Genomic DNA, 26,401 nt, shown 5'->3' with positions numbered 1-26,401 from the left:
TTCGTACCTTGATCTATCCCTCAACATGACCTAGTTCATAATCAATATATAACCGGTCCATTATCTATATATGGAGCTTGAATTATATATCAAGAAAAAATTATAATTTTGTAACAAATTATAAGCGTAAGATTATCATGAATAACGAAACACTAATTATATATGAAGGGGCAAGGCATATGCAATGGAAGCTAGATTGAACGTCGACACAGGGCCGGGCTAGCTGTTGGAAATAATGTGTAATTTTATATGTTTCTAACAGCAACCTCACAACTACGGGGAGACCAGACGTTCGTTTGACTCACAAAGCAGCCGCATGCAGATGATGTCCAATTTTCCCAGTACACGTGCAGTTTCGGTTGTAAGCTTTCTAAGGTAATTTGTTAGTTAGGTCGATCGAAAGGTTATCGAAACCTAAACACATATAATAGCCATATCATGTACAACATCACAAGTCTAACAACAATACCAACCCACTTTTGTTTTATTTTATTTTATTTATTATATATATGTATATAAATCCAAACTTTAGCGTTAGAGGATGATCCAAAGGTAAGGAGTTAATTATCCTTAATAATGAAAGATCATGATCAGTAGAAGAAATATATTTAAGAACAGGTTAATTTCGGCCTTTTTTTTGCCTTATTATTGTATTTTACTATTTTTTTCATATATTTTTATTTTGGGTTCGAGCTTTCTAATTAAATAGATTGAAAAAAGAACAAGAAAAGTAAGCGATCAAGGTGGGTTATAAGTAGAAGTTGTAGGTTAGAAACTTGGAGAGATGTTGAAAGCAGAACCAAATAATTCACACTGCTAAGCAACCTCTCTCTCTCTCTCTCTCTCTCTCTCTCTCTCTCTCTCTCTCTCTCTCTCTCTCTCTCTCTCTCTCTCTCTCTCTCTGTGTATGTATATAGATATAGCTAATAATATCTGATCATTGCTTACAAGGCGTTTTGTTAGCCGAGGCGTTGCATCAATCTCAGGTGCTGGGTCTGTCCAAACCCTCCAACTCTCTAACGGAAAATACTTTTCATCTTACTCATATATATATACATATATATATATGTATGTAGATATATATATTTCTCTTGGGATCCTTTCCCTGATCTGTCTTCATTTCTCTCTTTGACAACACTTTTCATTATCTCTCTCGCTCTCTCTCTCTCTCTCTCTCTCTCTCCCCGCTGCTACTTCTTGTCTCAGGTTTTCATCTCAGTTCTCAACTCGGTTCTACAGTCGATCCGGAAGAATAACAAGCTAAAGCAAAGAGCTGGCCGAAGTAAGCTCATCCTAGCTAGATCGAATTAGGGTTTTGGAAGTTCATAAAAAAAAAAAAAAAAAAAAAAGATGTGTACCAGGGGCCACTGGAGGCCTGCTGAAGATGAAAAGCTCCGAGAGTTGGTGGAACGGTATGGACCCCATAACTGGAACGCCATAGCTGAAAACCTCCAAGGAAGATCAGGTACGTGAGAGGCAAATATCAAAACTTACCTCTCTCAGAAATATTTTTATTAATTAATGCATCTTTGTCATGTATATTGAAATTAACTGCTAGCTAGGGTTTGATCATCTTGTCAACAAGAACAGGATAAAGAGTATATTTAATTACAGCTTAATTAACTAATCCGTAAAGTGACGAATTCATGAATCAGGGAAGAGCTGTAGATTGAGATGGTTCAATCAGCTGGACCCAAGGATCAATAGAAGCCCTTTCACAGAAGAGGAAGAAGAGAGGCTTTTGACTTCGCACAGGATCCATGGCAATAGATGGGCCATAATTGCAAGACTATTCCCTGGTCGCACTGATAATGCAGTGAAGAACCATTGGCACGTGATCATGGCACGAAGATGCAGAGAAAGATCAAAGCTTTTTGCAAAAAGGGCTGCTCAGACATTAATGAATCAGCAAAAATGTTCTTCCAAAGTACAAGAAGATCAGCTCCAGAACAACTGTACTGCTGAGGCAAGAAACCAGCTTGCGCCGTTGATTGAAAAATATCGTGAACGATTTGATCAGTACCCTTTTGCAAGTTATGGTCCCCAATTTCCAAAAGAGTGGTTTTCTCAAGGTCGAAGTCCTTGTATCGCTATGCTTGAAGGTAAACATCAAAATTATAGGCACTTAATTATATGTACATATATGCTATAATCTGATCATCGATCAATCATTGAACTTGTAATTATAAAATAAGAGTTGATCTAATGATTGATGAAAAATGCCGTATTCGCATGGTGCGATTGATAGAAAAAAAATTCTTCTATATATATATATATATAAATAAGAGAAATATTCTAATCACAAAGTGATTAAATAAAAGTATTTCTATAAACTGATGTGGTTATTGATGTGATTTGTTAGATTGTAAAATTACTTTTATTATAAAATAGATATAACGGATCACATGAAGTCATGCTAATTTATAAAATTATTTTTGTGTAATTATTTTGTGACTATAATAGTCCTCATATAATTATAATGGCGTTGGACTGATTGTGCGCTTGTGTTCATCGATGTTCCTATTGCAGATAAAAGGCCGCAGCCAATTGAGTTTTATGATTTTCTCCAAGTAAATACAGAGTCCATTAATGGTAGCGAAGTGATAGACAACGCAAGAAGATCAGATGATGAAGAGGTGAATCAGCTGGATGCAGCCACAGAACAGAAGATCAGCAAGGCTGGTCATGTTCCATACATAGATTTCTTTACTGTCGGAATTGGCTCTTAATTAGTAAGGTCGTTGTGTGTCTGAATTGAATCACAATTACATATACGAATCAATTAAGGCTAGCTAACTTATTTATACCTCACCTATATATATATATATATATATATGCATGCATATTGCTCGATCCTGCACTGACAGAAGAGATCGAAGAGTAGAATATACATTTAAGGAGATCACGCGTACGTACGTAGCATGTAGCTAACTAGCTAGGCGTGTAATATCTATCCCCATAAAACAGATTTCTTTGTTCCTTTGCCACTACATATATATCGCAAATTCTTCTTCTTCTTGCACTTGAAAGCTAAATGCATTATATATATATATGCACGCCTGCAGCTAGAAATAAATCATCTAGCGTTTTTATCTATAAACTAGCTAGCTAGCCAGATAAGAATTAAGAAAAGAACCTGAAATTAATAGAGAACCGTACTGCATGTTGATCGGATGCTTTCATTTGTGGTCATCGGCCTGTACATGCCTATAGAAAAAAGAAATTTTTGCAATTTCTGCATTTATATATGCACGTCAGCATGCATGCAGTACATCATGATCCATTTGATCGGCAGATGATCATAACTCTGTAATATTCTGAGTCAAACTCATGTCCAGCTTCAATTCCGATTAATATTCAAGATCTTGCATATATATATATATATATATATCTACATAACTGATCTGTAAGTACCGATCAAGATAGTAATAATAAGGCCGAAACCGTGTGATCTATTAGCTTCAATTTCAAACAAGCAATCTTCACATGATTTCAAATGTGTAAAACTTTTATAAGGGCTTTGTTACATACAGTCGGCAAATGTAGTCAGCGTGCAGTCGGATATACGGAATGAATAAAAAAAATTTATAAATTTTTTTTTTATTTTTATATTTAGGGGGACCTACATGAATAAAAAAAAGTTATAAAAATAATTTTTTTTTTCATGTAGGTCCCGTATTAATTCACTTTTTTACAACCGACTGCACGCCGACTGCAAAAAGTATTTCTCCTTTTATAATTAAGTTAGTGTATCAAGGACCATGATGTATTAATATATAATGCAAGATATTAATCGCAACTAATGTATATTCTCATTAATTAATTACCATCTTCTTGATAATGATCTTACTGTTATTATATATCATGAAGTATATATATTAATATGCTTCATATATAGAGAGAGCTTATAACCACTCATAGATTATAATGTATACTAGCTATAAGAAAAGGAAAACACTACTTTGCCGCCTGGGGTTGACCGCTCGGGTTGACCGCTGGGCAAAAAAAATTTTTTTTTTTTTTTTTTTTACTTAGTGATTAAGAAAGTGGTTTTAAATGTATTGATGTATTTTTTTTTTTACTTAATGATTAAGAAAGTGATAAAAAAAATGTGAAATGAAAAATGAAAAAAAAAAAAAAAGTTTACACTGGGCGGTAAGCCCAGCGGTAAGGGTGAGGCGGCAGAGTAGCCTCACCCATAAGAAAAATAACTTTTTACGTTATCTAAATTTATCATAAAAAATATAAAATGTTTTGTGATTATTTATTAACGACGCGTTTTATATTTTTTATGATAAATTTAGATAATATAATTTTATTTTTTTTTATAGTGTATGTAATTTGTTCTTGAGGTAATTTTCATAATTAGTGATATGCCAACTACTTTGATTATAAACTGGTGCTAATTAATTAAAACGTACATAAATTTCTCTCCCACTTAACTAACTTTCAATTTTTTTTTAGCGGTGATGATGACAATGAAATTAATGCATTAAGTACGTACGTTTGATAAAGCCAACGACAAGATCACGTCCATCACTCCAACCCATTCTTTTGTTATTTGATATAAAAACTGAGAGATATAATATATATATATATATATATATATATATATAATATCAATGGAATATGTCCTGATCATTAATTAATTTATTGTTTGATGATCATTACCCTAGAAAGAAATTATAAAATTAAGAATAATAATAAGGTGAGAAGGAAAAACCAAACTTTTCTGATTAATGTACTTATTTATTATTTTTTTTTTTAAAATTTTTTAAAAAAGATGATGATACCCTAATTTTATTTATAAACCATCACTTACGGTGAATGTGTATCTTTTATAAAAAGAACAAATGAGTTACAGATGGAAATTTCAAAATAAGTGTTAATGTCGTGTGTGACGCCCCCAAATTCCGTTTGGGATTGAACGGACATTTGAAGCGTCGAGACATGCAACACAAGGTTACCTGCCCCCGTTCATGACATATAAGATGCAATATTCCTAACATGCATCTAACATTATGCAATATTCGCAGCGGATAATTTTTTTCTTTAGCAATACTATGCACCAAATTAAAAATATCCCAAATACTTAAAACATACTTCATATATAAAGATCCATTGAATAACTAAGATCATAGCACTAGTCCAAAATGGTTATGATCCAAAAGTACTGGAGATGCAACTCCATCGTACAAGTAATAATTTAACTACTATATTAACATTTAACGACGCACCGTCGTTCAGTCGACTGTGTCTAATTGGTCAGCTCCTGATCCTCCTTCAGGTTCTGTAACAAGATCTACCATTCGGGGGGAATGGTAGTTGGGACTACCACAGTGAGATTTGATTACAAATCTCAGCAAGTTAACAAAAACTTTTACACAGGCTAATGATGCATGGATGACAGTAAAAGCATAAATGCATAATCAAATTCATAAGTAATTAAAGCATAACTTGGCGTACAACATAGCATAATTGACATAACTTAAATTGAAACATGAACTGAACTTGACTTGACATGAACTTGATCTGAAACTTGACTTAGCATGAACTTGCTCTGAAACTTGAATTAACATGAAAAATACATACTCCACAGTTGTTGTGGCCCCATGTATTCTACACATTACAATGCAGTTAAATACATACTCCACAGTTGTTGTGGCCCCATGTATTCTACATAAACTTGACTTAACATGAAAAATACATACTCCACAGTTGTTGTGGCCTCATGTATTCTATGTGTAAAAACATACTCCACAGTTGTTGTGGCCCCATGTATTTTACACATCACAATGCAGTTAAATACATACTCCACAGTTGTTGTGGCCCCATGTATTCTACATAAACTTGACTTAACATGAAAAATACATACTTCACAGTTGTTGTGGCCCCATGTATTCTATGTGTAAATACATACTCCACAATTGTTGTGGTCCCATGTATTTTACACAAACTTGACTTACTCCACAGTTGTTGTGGCCCCATGTATTTTACGTGTAAATACATACTCCACAGTTGTTGTGGCCCCATGTATTTTACACAAACTTGACTTGAACATAACTTGAAATATATGACCAACTTGAGATAGAAACATTTCGTAACATGGCATAACATATAACAGACAACATATTTAACATGACATACTTGTAATGTATAATAATACATAACAGAATATATTATGTAACAGATAAAAATTGATGACAGAATAAATTCTGTATAATAGACAATTACGTGATAACTTGGCATGGCATGACATATATGATAACATACATACATACACTGTAGTTCTTTTACTTAGTACACATACACAGTAGACTGCTAGTAAGTTAAAAGCTAACTTACCTCGATCTCCGCGTTTCTTATAAAACCTCAAGCGCGATCACGAGGAACTATAATTAGTGATTCTAAAAGTTAGCACTAAATCACTAATAAATTGAAATATGGAAAATACTAACTTAAATAGTAAAATTTCCATTTTACTCTCTACATGTGGAAAAATGACCGTTTAACCCATAATTTAAGGATTTTGCATACTAACTCCAAAAGTTTCCAAAATTTACATTCCTTATGTAAATTTTGTCCTAAACTTAAATATCAACTCAGAAAAATTTAAAACTAATCACAACTATTAAAACTCCATAGAGCCGAAATTCTCATATGCTATTTCCATTGATTTTTGTTTCCAACTTGTTTTGATCAACCTTTTGATCTATGACTTATAAATATGTGATCTTCAAACCAAACCATCACATGGTTTAAAAAGATGTCTTAAAACATATATAAGCTTTTAATTCAAGATCACATGGTTAAAAATTAATCAAAACATAAATTTAGCCAAGAACATCCACACTTTGGCTTATTTGAATATCTCTTTGCATAAAATTTCATATCTTTGAAACTAATATCAAATATCTTTAAAATAATAATATAAAATGTATATAAGATGCTTAGGATCCTCCAATAAAATTATCAAAGTCATTGGAATAGATTTAGACCACCAAAGAGTTAAACTTTCTCAAAACAGAAACTGTTTTTCCTCTTCCAGTTTCTAAGTTTCTAAATCTAAGAAAATCTTTCATCAAAACCTTTAATCATGCAAAAATCCTCAACCAATAGTCATATATACATGTTAACAATACTCCATAAAAATTTCGGACCAATATCTATCCATTAGCTTGGTCAAAAACTCCAAACTATAACATATTCTCCAGTTTATCTCCCAGAATGACCTTTCTATAGTTTACATAATATTTGACTGACCAAATGATTTTCAAATGGGACAAATAAGATATCCATGTAAACTAGACTAAAAAAAGAACAACTTATATGAAGGAGACTTTATGATAAAACACTTACAAAAGCTTCGGAATGGGCGTGCAAAAGAACTCCTAAAAGCTGTCCGAGAGAAAGTGTTTGATATTCTTTTAAAGGAACGTGTAAATGAAGATAAGTTCGTGGGTGATGGCTGGAGATGATTATGGACGAGATAAGAGAGATGATAAGGCTGGAGTTGAGAGTTGAGTGTGGTTTTCTCCTACCCAAAATATCTATAAAAGATTATCTCAAAATATTCTATCCAATAATATCTATAAAAATCAGCTCAATATATTTTCCAAATGTGGAGTAGACTTGGAAGAGTAAGGTGGCTAAAATCTTTCCATGTGTATTTTAAATCTCTATTCTTAAGATATTTTCCAAATGTGTATTTTGCTTAGGTGTCATGATCTCACACCTTGATTTTTTTCACAATTCCATCTAATGGTTTCTCTTTATGCCAAGTATCTAATACTATTCATTATGTGTGGTTAAGATCTTGCCAAGTGTCCAAATAAAATTTCGCTAACCTAATTTGGACATTTCACATTATGATTTTGAAAACACTGCGCTTAGTACGTTTACCGAGGTTACTATTCACTCCAAAAATAAACGTAATAAACTTAGTACTGAAAAATCCTAAATATTCAATTAAGCCTAGTGGTGTAGACTATAATGTATTCTGACACTTCTAACTATCTCAAATAATTAAAATCGCATTTCTGGCACCATAGTGAGTGATAACACTAATTATGTTGACAGGCTAAAACCTATGTGATTAGTCGATTCGTGTAAACTTATGGAGTTTTCACGAGGTTCTTAAAGTCAAAAGAAATTACACAATTGAATTTCTAGCGGGTTGTTACATCGTGTTTTGTACGCCTTTGGGCCAAGTTCTGGGGATTCGGATATTCAATGTTGGGCCTGAAAAACATAGGGAAGATGAGGCTTAAGGAGGATGGCCTAGGGGTTAAGGAGTCTCCAAAGCCTAAGTGAGTAAAGGATTCTTGGATATTTGTAAATTAACTCTAGGAAAGAGAAGTGGAGGGAGTCAGAGAGCATTCCTCGTATCTAGAGGTGGCTATTTATACTGGTGTCTTAGGGGGAACATATTGTCTCTGTTTCTATGGGACCCTTCCATCATCATAATTCTCTGCTATTAGTCTCATTAATGTGGCATGCTTTTGCGGCTGCACCATTAATGCGGCATGGCTCAGGTTGGGTTGTTATTAATGCAGCTGCTTCTCGGCTGACCTCATCTTGAATTGCCTTCCTTTTGTTCGTCCATTTTTCTGGGGTTGAAGGTTAAACGACTCCTTTTTTCTTGGTCCTATCTTGCTAGGTTCAATTTCCCATGTGAGGTGGGGGGTAGTACAGTACCTAGGTGGCCTGTCACATCTTTTCCTTGGCCACTTTTTACTCACAAGCGGGTATTTGCCAATTGACCCAGGTTACCGTGGGCTTGCGCTTAGGCCTTAGGTTTCAATTGGGTATCTGATGGGCCTTATTGCAAAAAAAGGGGAAAAACCTCCTCACAACTAGGATCTTATGAAAAAAGAAAACCATTATTAAGAATGACCAAGAATGAAAATACAAGAAGATCAAACCATGAAATTGAGGATACCCACACAGTTCAAAGCAAAAAGGCCGACCATATGTTTGGGAAGCTCAAAAATGGAAGAGAAACTTACAATGCTACCCAAATTAGATTTATGAGTAGCAAGACTATCTGCTAAAGTGTTCTATTCTCTATAAACATGAGTAATGCTAAAAGGAAAAAAATGATTGAAATGTACAATATCACCCCAAAGACCAGCATATTTCCAAGGGGATGAGAATTATTAGTAAACCAATTCACTACAAGGACACAATTTGTTTCCACAATAAGGTCATAAACACTCAATTGATAGCACAACATAAGCTCAATCTTTAAAGCATTCAACTATGCAAAAGTGTTAGTACTTATACTAAGATAGCAAGAAAAACTAGTAACAAAAGAGCAATCCTGGAACCAAAGAATGCCCCACAACTAGCAAACCCTTGATTACCTTTAGAGGTTCTATTGATGTTACTTAAGAGACCCTCAGGTAAAGACTAACCAATGAATAAGGAAGGGTCTCTTTAGCTGAATGGTGGTTGGGGGAATATTGTGAAGATGATAAAGGATAGAAACATTAGCAGAGGACACAATAGTGCGAGGCTTGAGGAGAGAATTAAGGTCTTTTAACCACCTATTGATTATATGGATGATGGAGGTCGCAGAAGTATAAGAGTCCTCAAAATAGGCTTTATTTTTAGCAAGCCAAAGTTTCCAAAAGATGAGGGGAGAAAGAAGGTCATGAGTAAGTAGATAGAGCTGATCTAAGCCTTTAAAGGACGACCACCATTATTCTCCAACTGTGAAAGGTGGTATTAGTGTAGCAAAAAACAATTGAGAAATGAAACCAAACCTCTTTGGAAAGCTTACAATTGGAGAAAACATGATCAGATCAATGTATCACCATACCCTTTCATGAAGTTAGAAGCCAGATGGATCCATCCCACAATGTTGGGTCCTCTCATCAAAAGGAATGCCATTAAAACCATAATTTTCAGAAAAAGACAAAAATCTTAAAAGGGAGGTTTTTATTCCAAATGAAGGGGTTAAAGAAAATGGGAGGGTAGTGCTATGTCAACTTTAAGCCTAACATTATTGCATCTGATATTTCTAGAAAGACTATGAGTCAAATCTTGGGCCAAGGAAAGACTATGAGTCAATTCTCAGTAGTCAAGTGAATAATGTTGTGCTGAGAGAAGGATGAGCCATGTGGGAGCATAAGAGAAGTAACAAAAGCACTTATCCTATTGTGAGCTACCATTTGATAAAAGAAATTGATGTTTTGTCACTCTCAAATAATCCTCGAATTCTACTATTTGCTTATAAAAGATTTCTTTTTGGAGCAATCTATTATTAAACCATTTTTCTAAATTTTGAAATATAACCAGATCAGAGTTAAGGAAAGAGTTTTGCAAAGAGAGTACAACAACTCGAATTTTATCACGTATATCAACAAGGTTTTGAAAAATAATACAAAAACCAAGAGATTCCAATCTTTTAAAGCAACTTTCAAAAGTTTTGTTTTAAAACAAGTTTATTTAAGCCACAGAGAATCAATGATAACAAGGTTGATGCTAATTAGAAGAAACAAAGTCTAGAAATTGAGGGTTCTTAGTCCACATCCTTTGAGATCTAAAGGATGAGGGATCAAATTTATGGATCTCTTTATTCATAATAAAGAGGGGCAATGCTTAGAGTGATTCCTCTCCAAATCTGCAAGAGAATTTTGAGGAAAGGATAAAGACCAGGATTGATTTACAAGGGCCCGATCTAATCTTTCCCAATTACATACCCTATTTCTATGATAATACAAAGTATATTAAGAATCAAGAGGTCATAAAGGGAATTGTAGTTGATGAAATCAAGAAAATCAGATTTAGCAGCATGAGGAATATGGACACTACCTATTTTTTCATTATCAGATTTGATAATATTGAAATCACCAATCACCATTTAAGGAGAGTTATAAGGTCTCATGGTGCAAAGAGAAGTCCAAAGAGATATTTGAAGAAGATGATTACATTTGGCATAAATAATAGAAAAAATAGTATTTTTAGCATGCTAATCAACAAAGAAAGTAATGTGTTGTTCATAAATTAAAATAATTAGATCTTTATTCTCACAAATGCAAATCTTACTGCCATAGTCTTCATTCAAGTAAACTTGAGAGAGACCCAAATTGTGACCAATGGTAGCGGCTTTAGTAAAAGTAGTCATTGGTTCAAGAAGAGCAATTAATGACAAGTTATAAACCTTAACCAAATGTTTCAAATAAAGCATTTTGTTCTTATTGGCAATGCCTTTCACGTTCCAAACTAAAATTGAGTTAATCATGATATTATTTGAGTTTTGGTATTCAGAATGATTCCCGTAACACGGGTTACTCTCTTACCTTTCTTCTTAACATAATTTTTCACAATTTTAGAATTAGAGTGAATAGCTTTGAAAGGCTGTATATCTTCCTAATTTATTTTTGTTGTTGAAGAATCAAGATTCTAATCATTAGCAAGTATACAAAAAGAATTATGAATAGGCACATCCTCAAGAGGTGGATCATTCTATGTGAAATGAGTAGGGTGTGGCTGTTTATCAATGATATTGTGAGCATTCTCAAGGAAGCCCATTAGTAGTGTTGGCATTGCTAATTTTTTATGCGATAGTGTCCTAATTGGGAGGTTTGTCATGGGCTTCATTGCTGAGATTTTCATTATTAGGGATTGATGGTAATTTTGAAGAAGAACTAGATGTAGGCTATTGTGTAATGGGGTTCTCTAAGTTGTTGTGAACAATTTTGTTTTCAGGAACCTGTTTTTCATAAGGGCAACTGAATTGTCATTCACAACATTTCCAGGCTTGTCGATCTTAATCGATAGTTTTCTACATTCAGTAATATTATGTCCCTAGATTTGATAATGTTTGCAATAACTAGGGCATCTCTCATGCTCAATTTGTTACCAAAATCCTTCATCTCGTATACCAAACCCGACAACATTTTCTTTAAGGGCAAACAAGTCAATTTCTATGCAAGTACGAGCAAAAGAAGGATGAGTGTATGTAAGTGTAGGTAAATCAACAGTAAGAAGTTTTCCAAGGGTGTGGGCAATAGCCTTTAAATAGGATTGGACATAGAAATTCAAAAGCAGTAAGTTAAATCTTACCCATACTAAATCAATGGGTGATTCCTCCATTGGTAAAAAATCTAGAGATCACTTGAATAGCCTAAACATGATTCCTTTGTGATGTGTGTATCTCGGGGTCCAAGACTTGGCCAAATCTTCAGCAAAGTGAAATTTTATTGATATATGTCTTGAATCAATAGGCCCCACAATCAAGGATGGACAAGATTCCATCTCATTGAGATGTGATTGCAAATGGCGTCTGTCTAAAGCATGCCCTTAGAGAATTCTACCACCAATGTGTATTGGAGTATAGCTTGTGACTGTTGAACCTCAAACGGTGTGAAGTATATCACATGGTTTGCCATTTTTCATTTAGGCTTGTTTTAACAATAAAGTGATGTCAAATATTAGGATTAAGGCGAGCTTTACTCGATTAGATTCATACTATTAAGGACACAAGTGACTTAGCCATTCGACCTGTGATACAAAAGAAGGAGTGCAGCAGTAGTAGTTCATGTAGCACATTAACTACTAGCTCAGAAAACTCCAGAATAGCACAAAAGAGTCATGAGGAATGTTCTAGTATAAAGAATCAAAATTTGGTAGGCCAGGTGGCAATATGGATGGAGGTTTTTATGTTTTCAAAATGTGTATGCAAGAATTACAATGAATCAAAATAGAGGTTTTCTTTATCTCTTTCTATCAAACACCTTGCATGCATAAGTTAAAATCTCAATATGGTATCAGGAGCCATTTAATAGACCCACGTCTTTTTTTTGTTCACACACACAACCGAATGACTTCTATTGATTCTTCTGAAATTTCTTCTTCACAGACTCAGACATCTATCGCCACCCCTACCATTCTCAATTCGGCAAGTCATTTCATCACCATTAAGCTTACCATAGAAAATTATCTTCTATGGAAAGCACAAATGGTGCCCTTTCTAAAGGGACATTAGCCGTCTCATCATGTGGATGGTTCATCTACCGTGCCTCCCCTATGATCGATGACGTTGCTAATCTAGAATATACCAAGTGGCTCTTACTTGATCAGCTTATTCTATCTGCCATTAACTCTTCCTTGTCCAAACAAGTCCTTGCTCAAGTCCTTGAATGTTCCACATCACATGAAGTTTGGTCCTCTTTACAAAACTTGTTTCCTACACAATCATCTACTCATGTAATGTAGACATATTATCAATTAGCTACTCTAAAAAAGGGGTTTGAATCAATTACTGATTATTTCCACAAGGCTAAAACCTTGGCTGCCTCATTGGGTGTTGTTGTGCAACCCTTATCCTCTTCTGAATTTTCTGTTTACCTTTTTGCTGGCCTCGGTACTAACTATGACTCATTGGTAATCTCCTTCACTACCAGAGCTAATCCCCTCTCCCCCCATTAGATATATAGCTACTTACTAAATCATAAGTCTTGTCTAGCTCATTAAGCCAATGCACTGCTTAGTGGCAATCCCATACAAGACCACCTTCCGAGTTTTCTTCTTCTTATAGAGAGGCAGGGGTGCTAGACACTTTTGAGGGAGGCTTGGGGGTGGTCGAATAGATTCCTGTCCCCTTTGTCAAGTCTGCCATAAACCAGACCATACATCATTTACATGCTACCATCATTTTAATGACAGTTATCAAGCCTCTCCTCCATCATTCTTTTTAGCCAATCTTACTACCATCCCACCACCATCACCTCACCTCAATTCCTGGTTCCTTGATACAGCTGCAACCAATCACTTTACTACTAATATTAACAATCTTAATCTGGATTCTATCTCTTATCGGGGCACAGACCAAGTAAGCATTAGAGATGGCTCTATCATGCTGATTCAACACACGAGTTCCGCACATCTTCATACTCCATCTGGCAACTTTCTACTTTCTCAACTTCTTCATGTTCCCTCAATTGCCCAAAAACTTGTTATCTGTCTGTTAGTTTTGTCAAAGATAATTTTGTGTTTTTTGAATTTTACTCAACTTGTTTTTTTGTGAAGGATTCATACACTCGGGAGGTCCTACTTCGGGGTACTGTTAGAGACAAGTTGTATGTCTTACATGCAGCTGCCATGACCTCATCTTCTTCCTCGGTCTCACCTCAAGTTTTTATTGGTGAATGCACATCCCCTGATTACTAGCATCTACGACTTGGTCAACCTTCACCTAGGACTACAAACTTTATCATATGGCATTTTCATCTTCTTCTTACTTCACACAAATTTGTCCAACCATGTTCAGCTTGTTTCAAAGCAAAAACCTATGCTCTCCCACATCCCTTCTCCCCCTCTCGGTCCAATCATGCTTTTGAATTACTATTTCTAGATGTTTGGGGTCAGACCCTAGTATTATCTTCTAATGGTTGTCGGTATTATCTTTCCATTATAGATGCTCACACTAAATACATATGATTGTTTTCAATTCAATTCAAGTCTGATGTTGCATCTTTTTTTATTGCCTTTTAACACTATGTGCACACCTATTTTTCCACTAAATTAAAGGCTGTCCAATTTGATTAGGGAGGAGAATTCTGCCCCCTTCAAAAAATTTGTCAATCTTATGGTATAATCCATCGCATTACATCCATGCTCATGCTTAAAATGGGTCGATAGAATGACGTCATAGGCACATAATTGAAACTGCTCTTCGCTCAAGCTTCCATGCCTTTTAAATATTGGTCTGAGGTATTCCAAACTACGGTTTTTGTTTTAATTAATAGAATGCCTACATTCATCTTACAAAATAAATCACCGTTTCAAGTGCTCTTTAAACTTTCTCTGGATTACAAATTTTTTCAAAATTTTAGGTTGGCTTGTTGGCGAATGGACCTACGTTCCAAACTTTATGCCTTCATGGGTTATAGTCCCGACTATAAGGGCTAGTGTTGTTTTCACATACCATTGGGCCGAACTTACATTTCTAGAGATGTTCTTTTTAATGAAGCTCAATTCCCTTTTCAGTCTCAGTCCACCCTAGTTGTATCAGCTCCAACTCAACCCTCTAAACTCATTAGTCCACTCTTTACTGGGCCTCCTTCTCTCATCTTTCCCTCACACGACCCAACCTTCTTATCTCTCATTAATCCCACCTCACCCTCTATTATAGAGACCCAATTACCAACCTTTGGCCCACACACTTCCAACCCACACCCTATAGCACATTCGGTCCAACACTCTTCATCTCAATCCCTTGAGTCGTCTTCTCCAGAGTCTTCGTCTTCCTCAACTTGCTCTTCACCGATTCTTCCAATGGTAGCACCATCACATCTAGTTCATCCTATGGTCACTCGATCTAAGGTTAACACTCACAAACTCCTTACTCATACAGATGGTAGTATACCTTGGCCCACAATGAAATCCTCACTGTGACTCATTGAATCGGCACCCACCACCATATTGGAAGAACCCACTTGCTACACAGAGGCTAATAAATTTTGTGAATAGTGTGAAACCATGAAATCTGAAGTTCATGCACTTTTACACAATCACACTTGCGACCTGGTACCACCATAAGCTTCCTTTAATGTTTTGGGCCCTAAATGGGTACTCAAAACTAAAAGGAAGGCTGATGGCATGCTGGAAAGGCACAAGGCCCGTCTTGTAGCTAAAGGTTTTCACCAACAAGCTGGGTTAAACTACACTGAGACTTGTTGTTACTTCCATTGGCCACTATAACAATTAGACATACAAAAAGCTTTTCTACATGGTGATTTGGAGGAGGTAGTGTACATGTAACATCCTCCCGATTTTGTTCATCCTGATTATCCATCATGTGTGTAAGTTGAAAAAGGCCATTTATGGTCTAAAACAGGCTTCTCGAGTCTGGTTTTCTAAACTCAGCACCAAGCTTCTTCACTTGGTTTCCAAGAATCAAAATGAGACACATCTCTTTTTCTTTATCACAATAGATCTCATGTGCTTTTTGTTCTCATATATGTGGATTACATCATTGTGACTGGTTCAAATTCCTTGTTAATCTCTGATTTTATTTATGCTTTTGGCACTTTATTTCCTGTTAAACATCTAGGTCATTTGCATTATTTCTTAGGAATTGAGATTTTCAAAAATAATGAAGGTTTATTCTTAAGTCAATCAAAATATGTTTATGATCTTCTTCATAGAACCAAAATGCACAATGCAAAATCTATTTTTACTCACATGTCAGTTTCCACTAATCTCACGGCCCTTGATGGGTCTACTTTTGAAGATCCACATTTATATCGTAGTGTCGTTAGTAGTCTCTAATATTTAACTTTTACTCGTTTGGACATTTATTTTGCTGTAAATAAAGTTTGTCAATATATGCATAATCCCAAACTTCCTTATTAGCAGGTAGTCAAAAGAATTTTTAGATATCTAAGACTTCTCATTTTGGACTCTATTTGTCAAAATCATCAACATTAACTCTCTTGGCCTTCTCTGATAGGACTGGTTGTCCTGATGATAGAAAGTCCACATGTGGTTTTTATGTCTTTTTTGGTTCACATTTGATTTCTTGGGGTTCCAAAAAAATAGCCTACAATTGTTCAATCATCCACTGAGACTGAATATAAGGCAGTTGCTAATACCACCTGTGAAGTGTTATGAATTTAATCTTTTTTAGGTGAACTAGGTATCTACTTAACTAATCCATCAAATTTGTGGTGTGATAATTTGGGAGCCACATATTTGTTTGTAAATCCAATTTTACATTCTCGCACCAAACATGTAGAATTAGATTATCATTTTGTAAGGGATAGAGTGGTAGCCATGACACCTAATGTTTAATCTGTATCAAGCAAAAAACAATTGGATGATATTCTCACAACGACACTCTCAACTGCTCGCTCTGAGTTCTTATGATCAAGCCTCATCATTTGCGAGGTGTTGCTTGCATTGTGGGGGATTGTTAAGGACACAAGTGATTCAACCATTCAACTTGTGATACAACAATACACGTAGCATGTTAACTACCAACTCAGAAAACTCTAGAATAGCACTACAGAGTCATGAGGAACGTTCTAGTAAAAAAAATCAAAATTTGGTAGGCCAAGTGGCAATAGTTCTGTCAATTATAGACGAAGGTTGTTATGTTTTCTTCTATATAAGATTGTAAAGTCTCGGCAGAATGCATATGCAAGAATTACAATGAATCAAAATAGAGGTTTTCTTTATCACTTTTTGTCAAACACCTTGCATGCATAAGTTGAAATCTCAATACACCCAATATGGCCGCATAAAACTTGGACAACACCTCATAGTTTGCAGATGGGCTCTCCATTTGAGATGAAATGGGGTTTAAAATATAGAGACTGAAATCATGGAAGAAATATGAGAAAACTAACTACAACTAAAAACTAAGGAAAGGCAAAATGGGATGCAAATGGCGGCGAGGGTTAACCTCCTGACCCTTCAGAGAGTATAGAGGTGAAAAAGGAAAACATATTATAGATTCACGAAAAGAATGGTTGTTTCTTCCTAATTAATGACAATAATTAATGTCTTTTATGATTCTAGATTTTGGATATATACTTCAATGATTTTTTTCTCAAATAAACTATTTGAAAAATATGAACCTCACAAAGAAAATAAGAGCTTTCACACTTTTTACTTAGCATATTTTTGAGAAATGCTACATATAGTCTTAGGATATATTAACTCTACGTATTCATTTAAAAAAAAAATAAGATTCATTATAAAAAAAATAATTTTTTTATATGAATCTTATATTTATTTATTTATTTTTAAAAAAATATGTGATATTTATACACTCTAAAATTACAAATATAACCTCCTCATCTTATTTTGAAAGAACTTTTCCCGGACTTGTTTTGAACCTGCAGACCCGAAACTTGCACATGGTTACAATTGCATTGTTTTAATTATTTTTTTATCTAAGAACTTTTTTAAAACAAAAATTAATTCATTTTTATTTCGTCCAAATGGGCCAAATCGGGCCCAAAAGAAAATGGATAAATAATAATAGAAGGGGGAGAGAGCGAGGAGAGAGAGAGAGAGCAATGGCTCCAAGACGAAGAAAAAAGGTGTTCGTAATTTTTTCCCACTCGTTTCTTGCACTTTCCCTCACTTTCCATCTTCTTAACTCGGGAAATTTTCTCGTACTTATTCTCTCTCTCATTCGCGACCTTTTATCCTGATTTTCTGAACTCTTTCTATCTCTTGTTGAGACCGACATTTTTCTGAAGTTTTTTTTTTTTTTTTTTTTTCTTTTCCTCTGTGCCTCACTCTTTTCCTTGCGTTTTTTTCTCGACATGTTTTCTGACGTTCGAAGAACATTCCTTTCACAAGCTCCTATTTTCTGGTGTTATATCTCGCATTTTATGAGATCGCGAACCACTTGCTGCTTTTTCATCTTCTTCAACGCTTTTTTTTTACCTGATTTAGTTTCATTTTTTTTTTTTCCTGACTCCCTATTTTGTTTTCCCGTCTTTTGCAGAGGGGTAATACCCGTCTCGATGCAGCCCTCGACGCTATGCGTCCATATGGATTTTCCGAGAAACTAGTTCAAGAAACGGTCGGAGAACTTCTAAATGTGGGTTTTTAAAATTTGTTTCTCTATGCTCATTGTTTTCTGAAAGCAAAAACATTTATTCGTAATTTTTTTGGTTCAGGTTTATGGTGGGGATGATGGATGGGTCTTTATTGAAGAAGTTTCTTACATTCTTCTCGTTGAAACCATTCTTGAAAAGCTAAAAGCTCATGCACAAGAGGGTGTAAGAGTCTTTTACATCTGTTCACTTCTTTTCTATATGCTTGTTTTTCTTTTATTGTCACGTCTTATTTTTTTTTATTTTGAGATTTTTTCTTCATACATTTCTATCTTAATGCTCTGTTTAGCTGCAGTGAAAAGGTGGGAGATGAAAAATTGAATCTTGGTTTATTTATTTATTTGTTTTGTAGTTCCTGGGGAAAAGTTGTCTTTGTTTTCTTTTTTCTTATGCTTATTTTCTGTTAAACAAACAGGGGGCAATGTGTGATTGCTGGATTGGAGTAAAACAAAGAAATCCTGTTTCAACTTAGGATTATGCTATTAAGGCCGACTTTGAACTTATCCAGTTGAGTTTACATAGCATCTATATGTAGAAATGCAGAAAAGTGAATGACTACACTTCAAAGGCCCCATTTTGATAAAGCTCGACATGGACCTTTGATTCTGTGGGTCTCACAGTGGGGCGAAATTTTTTCATTCAGGTGTATATGATCATTCCCTTGTTGTGGACCACTTGTGGTGAATGGCTGAAGGACCGTAGAGTGCAGTTTCTTCTTGACGCAAGGCAGTTTGGGCCTGGCACTGCAAATAAAAAGGATTCAACCCATACACTGTATGGTCCTAGTTACGTCCTTTCCCTCCCCTTTGAGTAGTCATCTCATGAATCCCGCCAAAAGATTTGTGGCATTTGCATTTCAAGAATCCTAAAATTAATGACATGCCATGATCTAACTTATAGAAAAAAGAGGCACACCATAATTTTGTGGTTGACTCTTATTCTGTTGATGGTCACAATTCTGTGAGATGTGCCTAGGCCTTTTGGGCTTCGAATGAAGCATTGAGAAAAATATCTACAGGAGTAGCAACAAATGTTCAATTAGGACTATATCATCATGCCCTGGGCAAGCCCAGTTCATTTATTCTGCCGAAAAATAGGAACTCGTACTTTTTGTTTACAAACAAATTCCAGCTGGACATTGTTGAGTGGTGAATCTTGTAAGAAAATGTCATGGCTTGACATATAACCTGCGTCCTCTCCTATAGGCCTCAAAGGCTGTAAACCTTCTTAATGTTCCATGCAAATTTTAACATCGGCATAATTGAAGTAGTAGTGGGACTTCATAGTGAACACTGAAGTTTATCCTCTTTTTCTCATGACACACGAATCTATTGATCTCTCACCTCTATCCCCTGTGCTTATGACTCATTGTGGTTTCCTGTAATCTAGTCTACCACTTAGAAATTGACATGGCTGTTATAGCAGTATCAAACTGCTCTGACTTGTGAGGTATGGCATACTCTCAGGTGGAGTATTATTCCATTTCTGGTTTTATGTATATCTTTTTCACTCTTGTGTTTATTGGATGTACTTCCATGACAATTGCTATCCAGTTTACTAGCTACAGTTTTGGTCTTGTTGGTTGGTTTCTACCTTGCAGTAAAGTAATTGTATAAAAATTAATCGGGATGCTGGTTTGGACCTTCACATTTAACTAATAACAATATCATTAATGACATTCCCAGTTTTTTCACTCACTGTTATTATTCTTTCTTTGAAGGCTGGTTCTTCTCAAGGTAAGGTCGGAGTTGCAGTTGATACTGAAGCACCAGCTGTTGGGCCCACAAATGGAGTTACTTGCCCCAAATCAGAGGCTGTGGAGGCTGTATCGCAAACTAACCAGGCTACCTGGCAGACTAATGAGGCTTTAGATACTGCATCAGTGACTCATGAATCTCGTAATTGCCTCTCCATCCATTTGCTAGATCTTTTATGTTTTACAGATTCAATAAGTATTAGTGGCCTTTTAGAAGAAAAGCACTAATAGCATGCTTCCCCCTCCCTTCAAATTAAAATTGACGAATTTTGAAGTTATTGCTGTCTTTTTTGCAAATAATCAGCAAATAAGTTGAATCAAATGAACCACTTTTTAACACAAGGTTTATGTGTGGGTGATAAATCATTAATGAATTGCTTTAGATCATATCTGTGACTTTAATCATGGTGTGATGTAGCTCTTGTTTTTGCAGAGGGTATGCATTGTCTCCCACCACCCGTTACGATCCAATCCAAACTACCCATGGATGGTCTTCCTATGCGAAGTCGTCGACCTTACCATGGGTGGATCGGTAATGACGATGATGAGGAATTAGTGCACCTCAAACCAGCTCCATTACAGCAAAGTTTAGCAAAGATGCTTACACCAGTTCCATCACAGGAAAGTTTAGTAAAGTTTCTTGATACCCTAGGCAGGCGGAGCAAGCGTAAGACAAGGTGGGATGTGAGGCCTCAAGATGTGTAATCCTCTTTAATGTTGCATGCTAACGTATGCCTCAAAGGGATTTTTTTTTGGTAAAAACCTGTGGTCAAGTGGTTTATGGAAAGGAAGTGAATTTTGTGGGCTTAGGTAAATTATTTTAGGGCAAATACCAAGTATAGGAATTTTAAGTTTCTAAAAGGTTTTTTGCTTTCAATCCAAAATGTCATCAAGAAAACAGTTTACCTTGTTGTTTTTGGTAACAATTAAGATTTTTTTTTTTAGAATTATTCTATTATTGAGCCAGTGTACAGAGGATATCATCCATATTATATAGATGGTAAGATTTAATTTGTAAGATTTAATTTTTAAATCAAATTATGTCACGTAAAAAATGTGGTATTGAGATCTTGGAATTGCAGGACTTTTGTTTTTAACAAAGCTCAAGATAATCTATCAAAAACACTTTCCTCCATAATATTATATTTTTAAAATCCAATAAAACATTTATAAAAGGGAAATTCTTTAGTCATGAAGGAATTATGCAAAATTGATTCTACAAATCAGCACAATTTCACAACTATTGGTGGTCTCAACATGCCACCATGGGTATGTATGAAGAAATTTGGTACGCCGCAGTCCAGTCGATCCGATGCTGATTTTCTTACAATGTTTCTATTTTTCCTAATTGTTGATCTTGTGGAGAGGAATATGAGTCTCTTTAGGAAACATTTCAAGGCAACAAACTGCAATGAACCTTCATTTTCCACCTCCAATGGTGGCTCTATAGTTTGCACAATTGTGCAAATTGCAAAAAGTTATTATTTGAGAAAGTGTCCTCTTTTTAAGGTATGGGTGAAGATCAAATATTTGGTTCTAAGATTTACTTTTTTCTTCATTTTAGCAATGTGATTGTTGTAATGAGGTGTTTGTTGGAGAATCCAACCCCTTCATGTATCTCGTTTTACAATATCTGAATGATATATTTGCTTGCTTAGAAATAAAAAGTTTATCGACACAATAAAAGAAAAGGAAAAAGAAAAATAATAGCTTCCTCATGATCACTACGAATAGAGAAATGTTAGATACGGTTATAAGCTGTGCAAATATCGTACACTTAGTTTGAAAAAGAGTTAAGTCTATTATTAAAAAATTAAAATTTTCATGTAGATCTCATATTTATTCATTTTATAAAAAAGAATACGCGATACTTGCGTATTCAATGACTGCAAATCTCACTTCTCTATTAATCATCATATGTTGAGTTCTTAGAATGTAACCAAACTGAAGAACTTACGAAGGAAAACATGTACTTATGGTCGAAAAAATATTGAAAAGCACTATGCATTAATTCCCTATATTGCAAAACCCAAAAAGGGAAAGACCAGCACACATACACATGTATCATGTAAATGAGCAACATCGATCTGTACGCAATGAATTGTTTTCTGTAAGCACATAAAAATTCCAAGTGCCACAAGTACTCTGTAAAGGCAATTAGTGCTCTTAATTAATTACCAGATATTAATGCTCGAGCTAAAACCGAAGAATTAAGGTATGAGGAAGCTGCGAAGAGATCAAGGCAGGAAGCAGTGGAATGACCTTCATGTACGTCAAGAGAGCTGAGATATAATAATATCATGTGTGAGATCGATCTTATTATTTATTTTATATTTTAATACTTCACTTCATGTGTTGGTCAAATTTCTTTTCAATGGATGGCTCAACACATAGAATATTTAATTAAATATGATTCAAACTTAAGACATTTGTTCTGATACCATATGAAACCACCACTTATCTAAAAAATTTAAATTGATGAAAATAAATAGATTTTATTATTTATTTTATATCTTAATAACATAATTCTGCTAACCCTTCTCTACCCTTGCCTCCTATTTAAAGGCCAATATCCTTAGTGTACGTGTAAGCCTGTATATATAATTGTCCCATGGATTAATCACAGCTACCTATAACAAGTACAAGCATGATATGATTTTTTTATGTATATTTTAAATTTACTCATTTTTAAAAAAAATAATGTACGAGACTTATATACTTTAAAATTGTAATTACGCAAGTTAATCAACACATATATGTAAAAAGAGCAACACCTGTACGCAACTAATTGTTTTTAATTTGTAAGCAATTATATATAATACATTGAAGTACTACACCGTACCTAGTAATGGAAATCAGTGCTCTTAATTAATTACCAGCTAATGCTCGATCGAGCTAAAACCGAAGAAGGAACCAAAAGAGAGGAAGCCAACAGAAGGCAGATAATTAGTAGAATTGCCTTCATGCCGAGAGCTGACATATAATATGATATATAGTCAGGTTATTCTCTGCTCTTATTTTATATAGACCACCCCGAAATAGGGGCGGAACTAGAATTGGTGCATGTTGTTTGGGGGGAGGGGGGGGGGTGGTGGGGTGTTGTAAGCATAAATAATGTGTTTTTGGCATATGATTATATATATAAAAAAATAATTATACGTCTTAAAATTATATATAAAAAATATATATGTCTATAAATGTAAAAAATTTTCTATTTTGCTAGAGACCTTTACAAATGGGTGAATGTGGAGAGTAACAGGATATGAATGATCGAAAGAAAACTATGATGCTTAATTAATATTGCTCAACCAGGTTTATGGTGCATGCAGCTTCTTATTTGGAGGGGTTTGATGTTTGCAATCACTAATTATGTATGGTGGGAGACGATATGGCGGTCGTGGGAGTGTTGGGATTGGCCGACATGGTTGAATTGGATCACCAAGAGCTTGTCTGCATGGGACCCTTGGTGTTAGCGTCACACCCGGCTTGGGTGTGTGGATGACCGATTTAAGAGAGATCATGGTGCACACATTAATAAATTGAATATTTTAAAACTAGATTTTTAATTTGTTTTCGAGTTGCTTAGAAGGCATGAGGCCCTCAAATTAGTGGTCGGTGTTTTGTATGTTTTAAGCATTGTTGCTTGGTAAATCTTTATGTGAATTTTTAGTATTTTGCTCAGAAACCTACAACTAGTAGTGTGATGTCATATAATTAATATTGCTGAACCTTTATATATGCATGGTGCATATATGTCACTGCATGCTAGTTCTCATCTCAAGGGGTTGGGGTTCGGCAATTACGCTTGTACAGACTACAACTTGGTGTTCGAGGCCTCTGGATCGGGATTGGGAAACATGGTGTATATGGTTGTCAAGGTGGGGTGCGTGGGCACATGGAGTGCCATGGCTTATCTGGCGACACCGGCGGCCTAGTTACAACAGGAGATGTGTTGGGGACTTCAGTCAAGCCCTCACACACTAAGGGTTCTATCCTCTCTACTTGTTGCTCCTTAAGTGATTGATAGGACTCCTTTACTTGGTGTAGATCACGTGTAGCCTGAAATGGAGCGTGGGTGAATTGAGGCTAGGTGATCTCGGGTTGGGTAATGTGGTGCACGGCAATGTACCTCTTGGGTTGCTAGGCGCCACTTGTGTGCTATGGTTGGGAGATGGGCAAATTTGACTAGGGTTTGATGAGGGTTTCGACCAAGGATAGAGGGGGTACACATCTAGGGCTTAGTTGGCGTGTAGATCTCCTAAAAGATAGGGATTTTTAATTCCTAAAATGTAGAAATTTGAGTGGGATCTAGATGGAAGATGAGATGAGAGAAATGGGGATCTAGGGTTTTAGCCAAGCCAAGGAGGCTATGGCCGAATTGCTTAAGATGAGATCTAGGGTTTTATGGCTTGTTTGGTTGTGGGAATAGGGGGTGGCTTGTAGGGCTTGTGATGGAACTAGGGTTTTGTGGTTAAGGACAATGATGAATGGCGTGAAAGGTAATGGGAATAGGGCGGCCAAATGGTGTTTGGCACGTGGGAATCTCCAAGAAACCTCAAGGAAAACTTATGAACATGTAAGAAAACGCATGAACACAAGAGATCTTGAGATCTACAACACAAGGCCAAAAATCCCAATGAAGGATTCGGCTTTTCACACCAACACTCCAATCAACACACTCCAACCATAATCAAAAAGAGAAATCAGAAGAACAAAAGATAATCCAATCACCTTTGATTCACGAATTGCACAAAGATTGAAAGGAAATCTCAAATTGTATTAAAAGATAAAAAAGAATCACACTTATTTATGAATTGTAAGATGTGATCATTTTCCTTGGGGATTCACGAATTGCACCCCAAGAAGTCCAAGTGCAAAAGTATCGAATGATAAATCCAAGCACTATGGTCGGCCACTCAAATGTTCAAAATGTCAAAAGCTGCAAATGAAATAATTAAGAGTCCTATTTATAGAGCTTACAAATTGGAAATCTCCAAAAGGTCCCTAGCAAATTAAAATGAATAAATAAAGCAAATAAAATAATAACTAAATAAGTAATTAAATAAAATAAATAAAAACTAATAAAATAGATAAATGGCCCATGGTGGTAGTGGCATGCATGGCCCATGGTGGGTTATGGGGGTGCATGGCCCATGGCTGTGCTAGTCCTGGTTTGGTCTTTGACTCGCTACATGGCATGGTATGGTGCCATGTGTTGGTCTAATGGTGGGCACGACATGGCGCTGTGCGTGGCCTACTGATGGTGGGCATGACATGGTGCCAAGCCTAGGCTTGATGGTGGGTATATGGTGGTACCATGCTACTGCTGTGGTGCCAAGTCAAGTGGCTTGGGCTGTGGTCCTGCATGGCCCGGGCTGGTGGCCTGGGCAATGGGCATGCATGGCCCAAGTTAACGGTCTGGGCGCTGGGGCTGCAAGACATGGGCTGGAGCCGTGCGTTGGATGGCATGCTTGGTGGGTATGCCACTAGCCTTGCCTGCAAGGCACGGGCTGGAGCCGTGCACTAGATGGCATGCCTGTGAGGGCACGCCACTAACCTCGCTACGTGGTGCTGGGGCGTGCATGCATGAGCGCAGGTGCACGCTCAAGGGTATGTGCAGGCTTGCACGCATGGTCTACGCGCGGCCAGTAGCTTCCATGGGTGCCTGCTGCGTGTCAGGGCATGAGCCAAGGCATGCAAACATGCTAGCCATGTGACTGTCTAGACCCTCTAAGAGTCATGTCGAGGTGTGGTCCCGGGCAATCCTCCTAGGGGTTGTGACAAGATGTCGACGTTGGGGGTGCCGCTAGCTCGTCTAGCTGTACGTCAGCCTGCACGTTGTAGTACCAGAGATCGATCATATGATCATACCATATATATGTTGAGAGTTATCAGAATAATTTGATGATCATGAACTTACAAGGAAGAATCGATTGAAGAAATATTGAAAACTTGTTGTTAATTCCATATATTAATGCAAAAACCCATCCATTGGACAACGAGCAACAAATATCGATCTTTACGCAACGAATTGTTTTCTGTAATAATTAGGCAAATAAAT

The 26,401-nt window shown here is 35.9% G+C and overlaps 2 protein-coding genes across 3 annotated transcripts; both read left to right on the top strand.

The window, feature by feature from the left end:
- The first annotated feature begins 849 nt into the window (after nucleotides 1-849).
- On the top strand, nucleotides 850-2,990 carry LOC122299601 (transcription factor MYB54-like). Of its 2 annotated transcripts, XM_043109985.1 has the most exons (4): nucleotides 850-986; nucleotides 1,207-1,465; nucleotides 1,656-2,102; nucleotides 2,530-2,990. In XM_043109985.1, exons 2-4 carry the CDS (start codon nucleotides 1,351-1,353, stop codon nucleotides 2,727-2,729), a joined length of 762 nt encoding a protein of 253 aa, XP_042965919.1. In that variant the 5' UTR covers nucleotides 850-986; nucleotides 1,207-1,350; the 3' UTR covers nucleotides 2,730-2,990. The 2 variants fall into 2 exon arrangements, with proteins under 2 accessions (XP_042965919.1, XP_042965918.1); XM_043109984.1 differs by lacking the exon at nucleotides 850-986 and having other exon boundaries at nucleotides 1,017-1,465.
- A 15,019-nt stretch (nucleotides 2,991-18,009) lies between these two features.
- On the top strand, nucleotides 18,010-21,306 carry LOC122298676. The gene is made up of 5 exons (XM_043108538.1): nucleotides 18,010-18,059; nucleotides 18,473-18,568; nucleotides 18,648-18,749; nucleotides 20,305-20,482; nucleotides 20,774-21,306. The coding sequence occupies exons 1-5, from the start codon at nucleotides 18,036-18,038 to the stop codon at nucleotides 21,043-21,045; spliced, it is 672 nt and encodes a 223-aa protein (XP_042964472.1). The 5' UTR covers nucleotides 18,010-18,035; the 3' UTR covers nucleotides 21,046-21,306.
- Nucleotides 21,307-26,401: the final 5,095 nt, after the last annotated feature.

The sequence above is a fragment of the Carya illinoinensis genome, chromosome 16 (genome assembly GCF_018687715.1).
Source record: "Carya illinoinensis cultivar Pawnee chromosome 16, C.illinoinensisPawnee_v1, whole genome shotgun sequence".
Taxonomy (NCBI): Eukaryota; Viridiplantae; Streptophyta; class Magnoliopsida; order Fagales; family Juglandaceae; genus Carya; species Carya illinoinensis.
This window is presented reverse-complemented; position numbering and strand designations above follow the sequence as displayed.

Bases quoted from the DNA above. Each gene is read 5' to 3' on its own strand.
- LOC122298676 (XM_043108538.1), top strand. From the start codon at position 18,036: ATGGCTCCAAGACGAAGAAAAAAG. The intron at 18,569-18,647 runs GTGGGTTTTTAA...TTTTTGGTTCAG, and splicing joins CGGTCGGAGAACTTCTAAAT to GTTTATGGTGGGGATGATGG. The intron at 18,750-20,304 runs GTAAGAGTCTTT...CTTTCTTTGAAG, and splicing joins AAGCTCATGCACAAGAGGGT to GCTGGTTCTTCTCAAGGTAA.
- LOC122299601 (XM_043109985.1), top strand. From the start codon at position 1,351: ATGTGTACCAGGGGCCACTGGAGGCCTGCTGAAGATGAAAAGCTCCGA. The intron at 1,466-1,655 runs GTACGTGAGAGG...TTCATGAATCAG, and splicing joins AAACCTCCAAGGAAGATCAG to GGAAGAGCTGTAGATTGAGA. The intron at 2,103-2,529 runs GTAAACATCAAA...TTCCTATTGCAG, and splicing joins TTGTATCGCTATGCTTGAAG to ATAAAAGGCCGCAGCCAATT.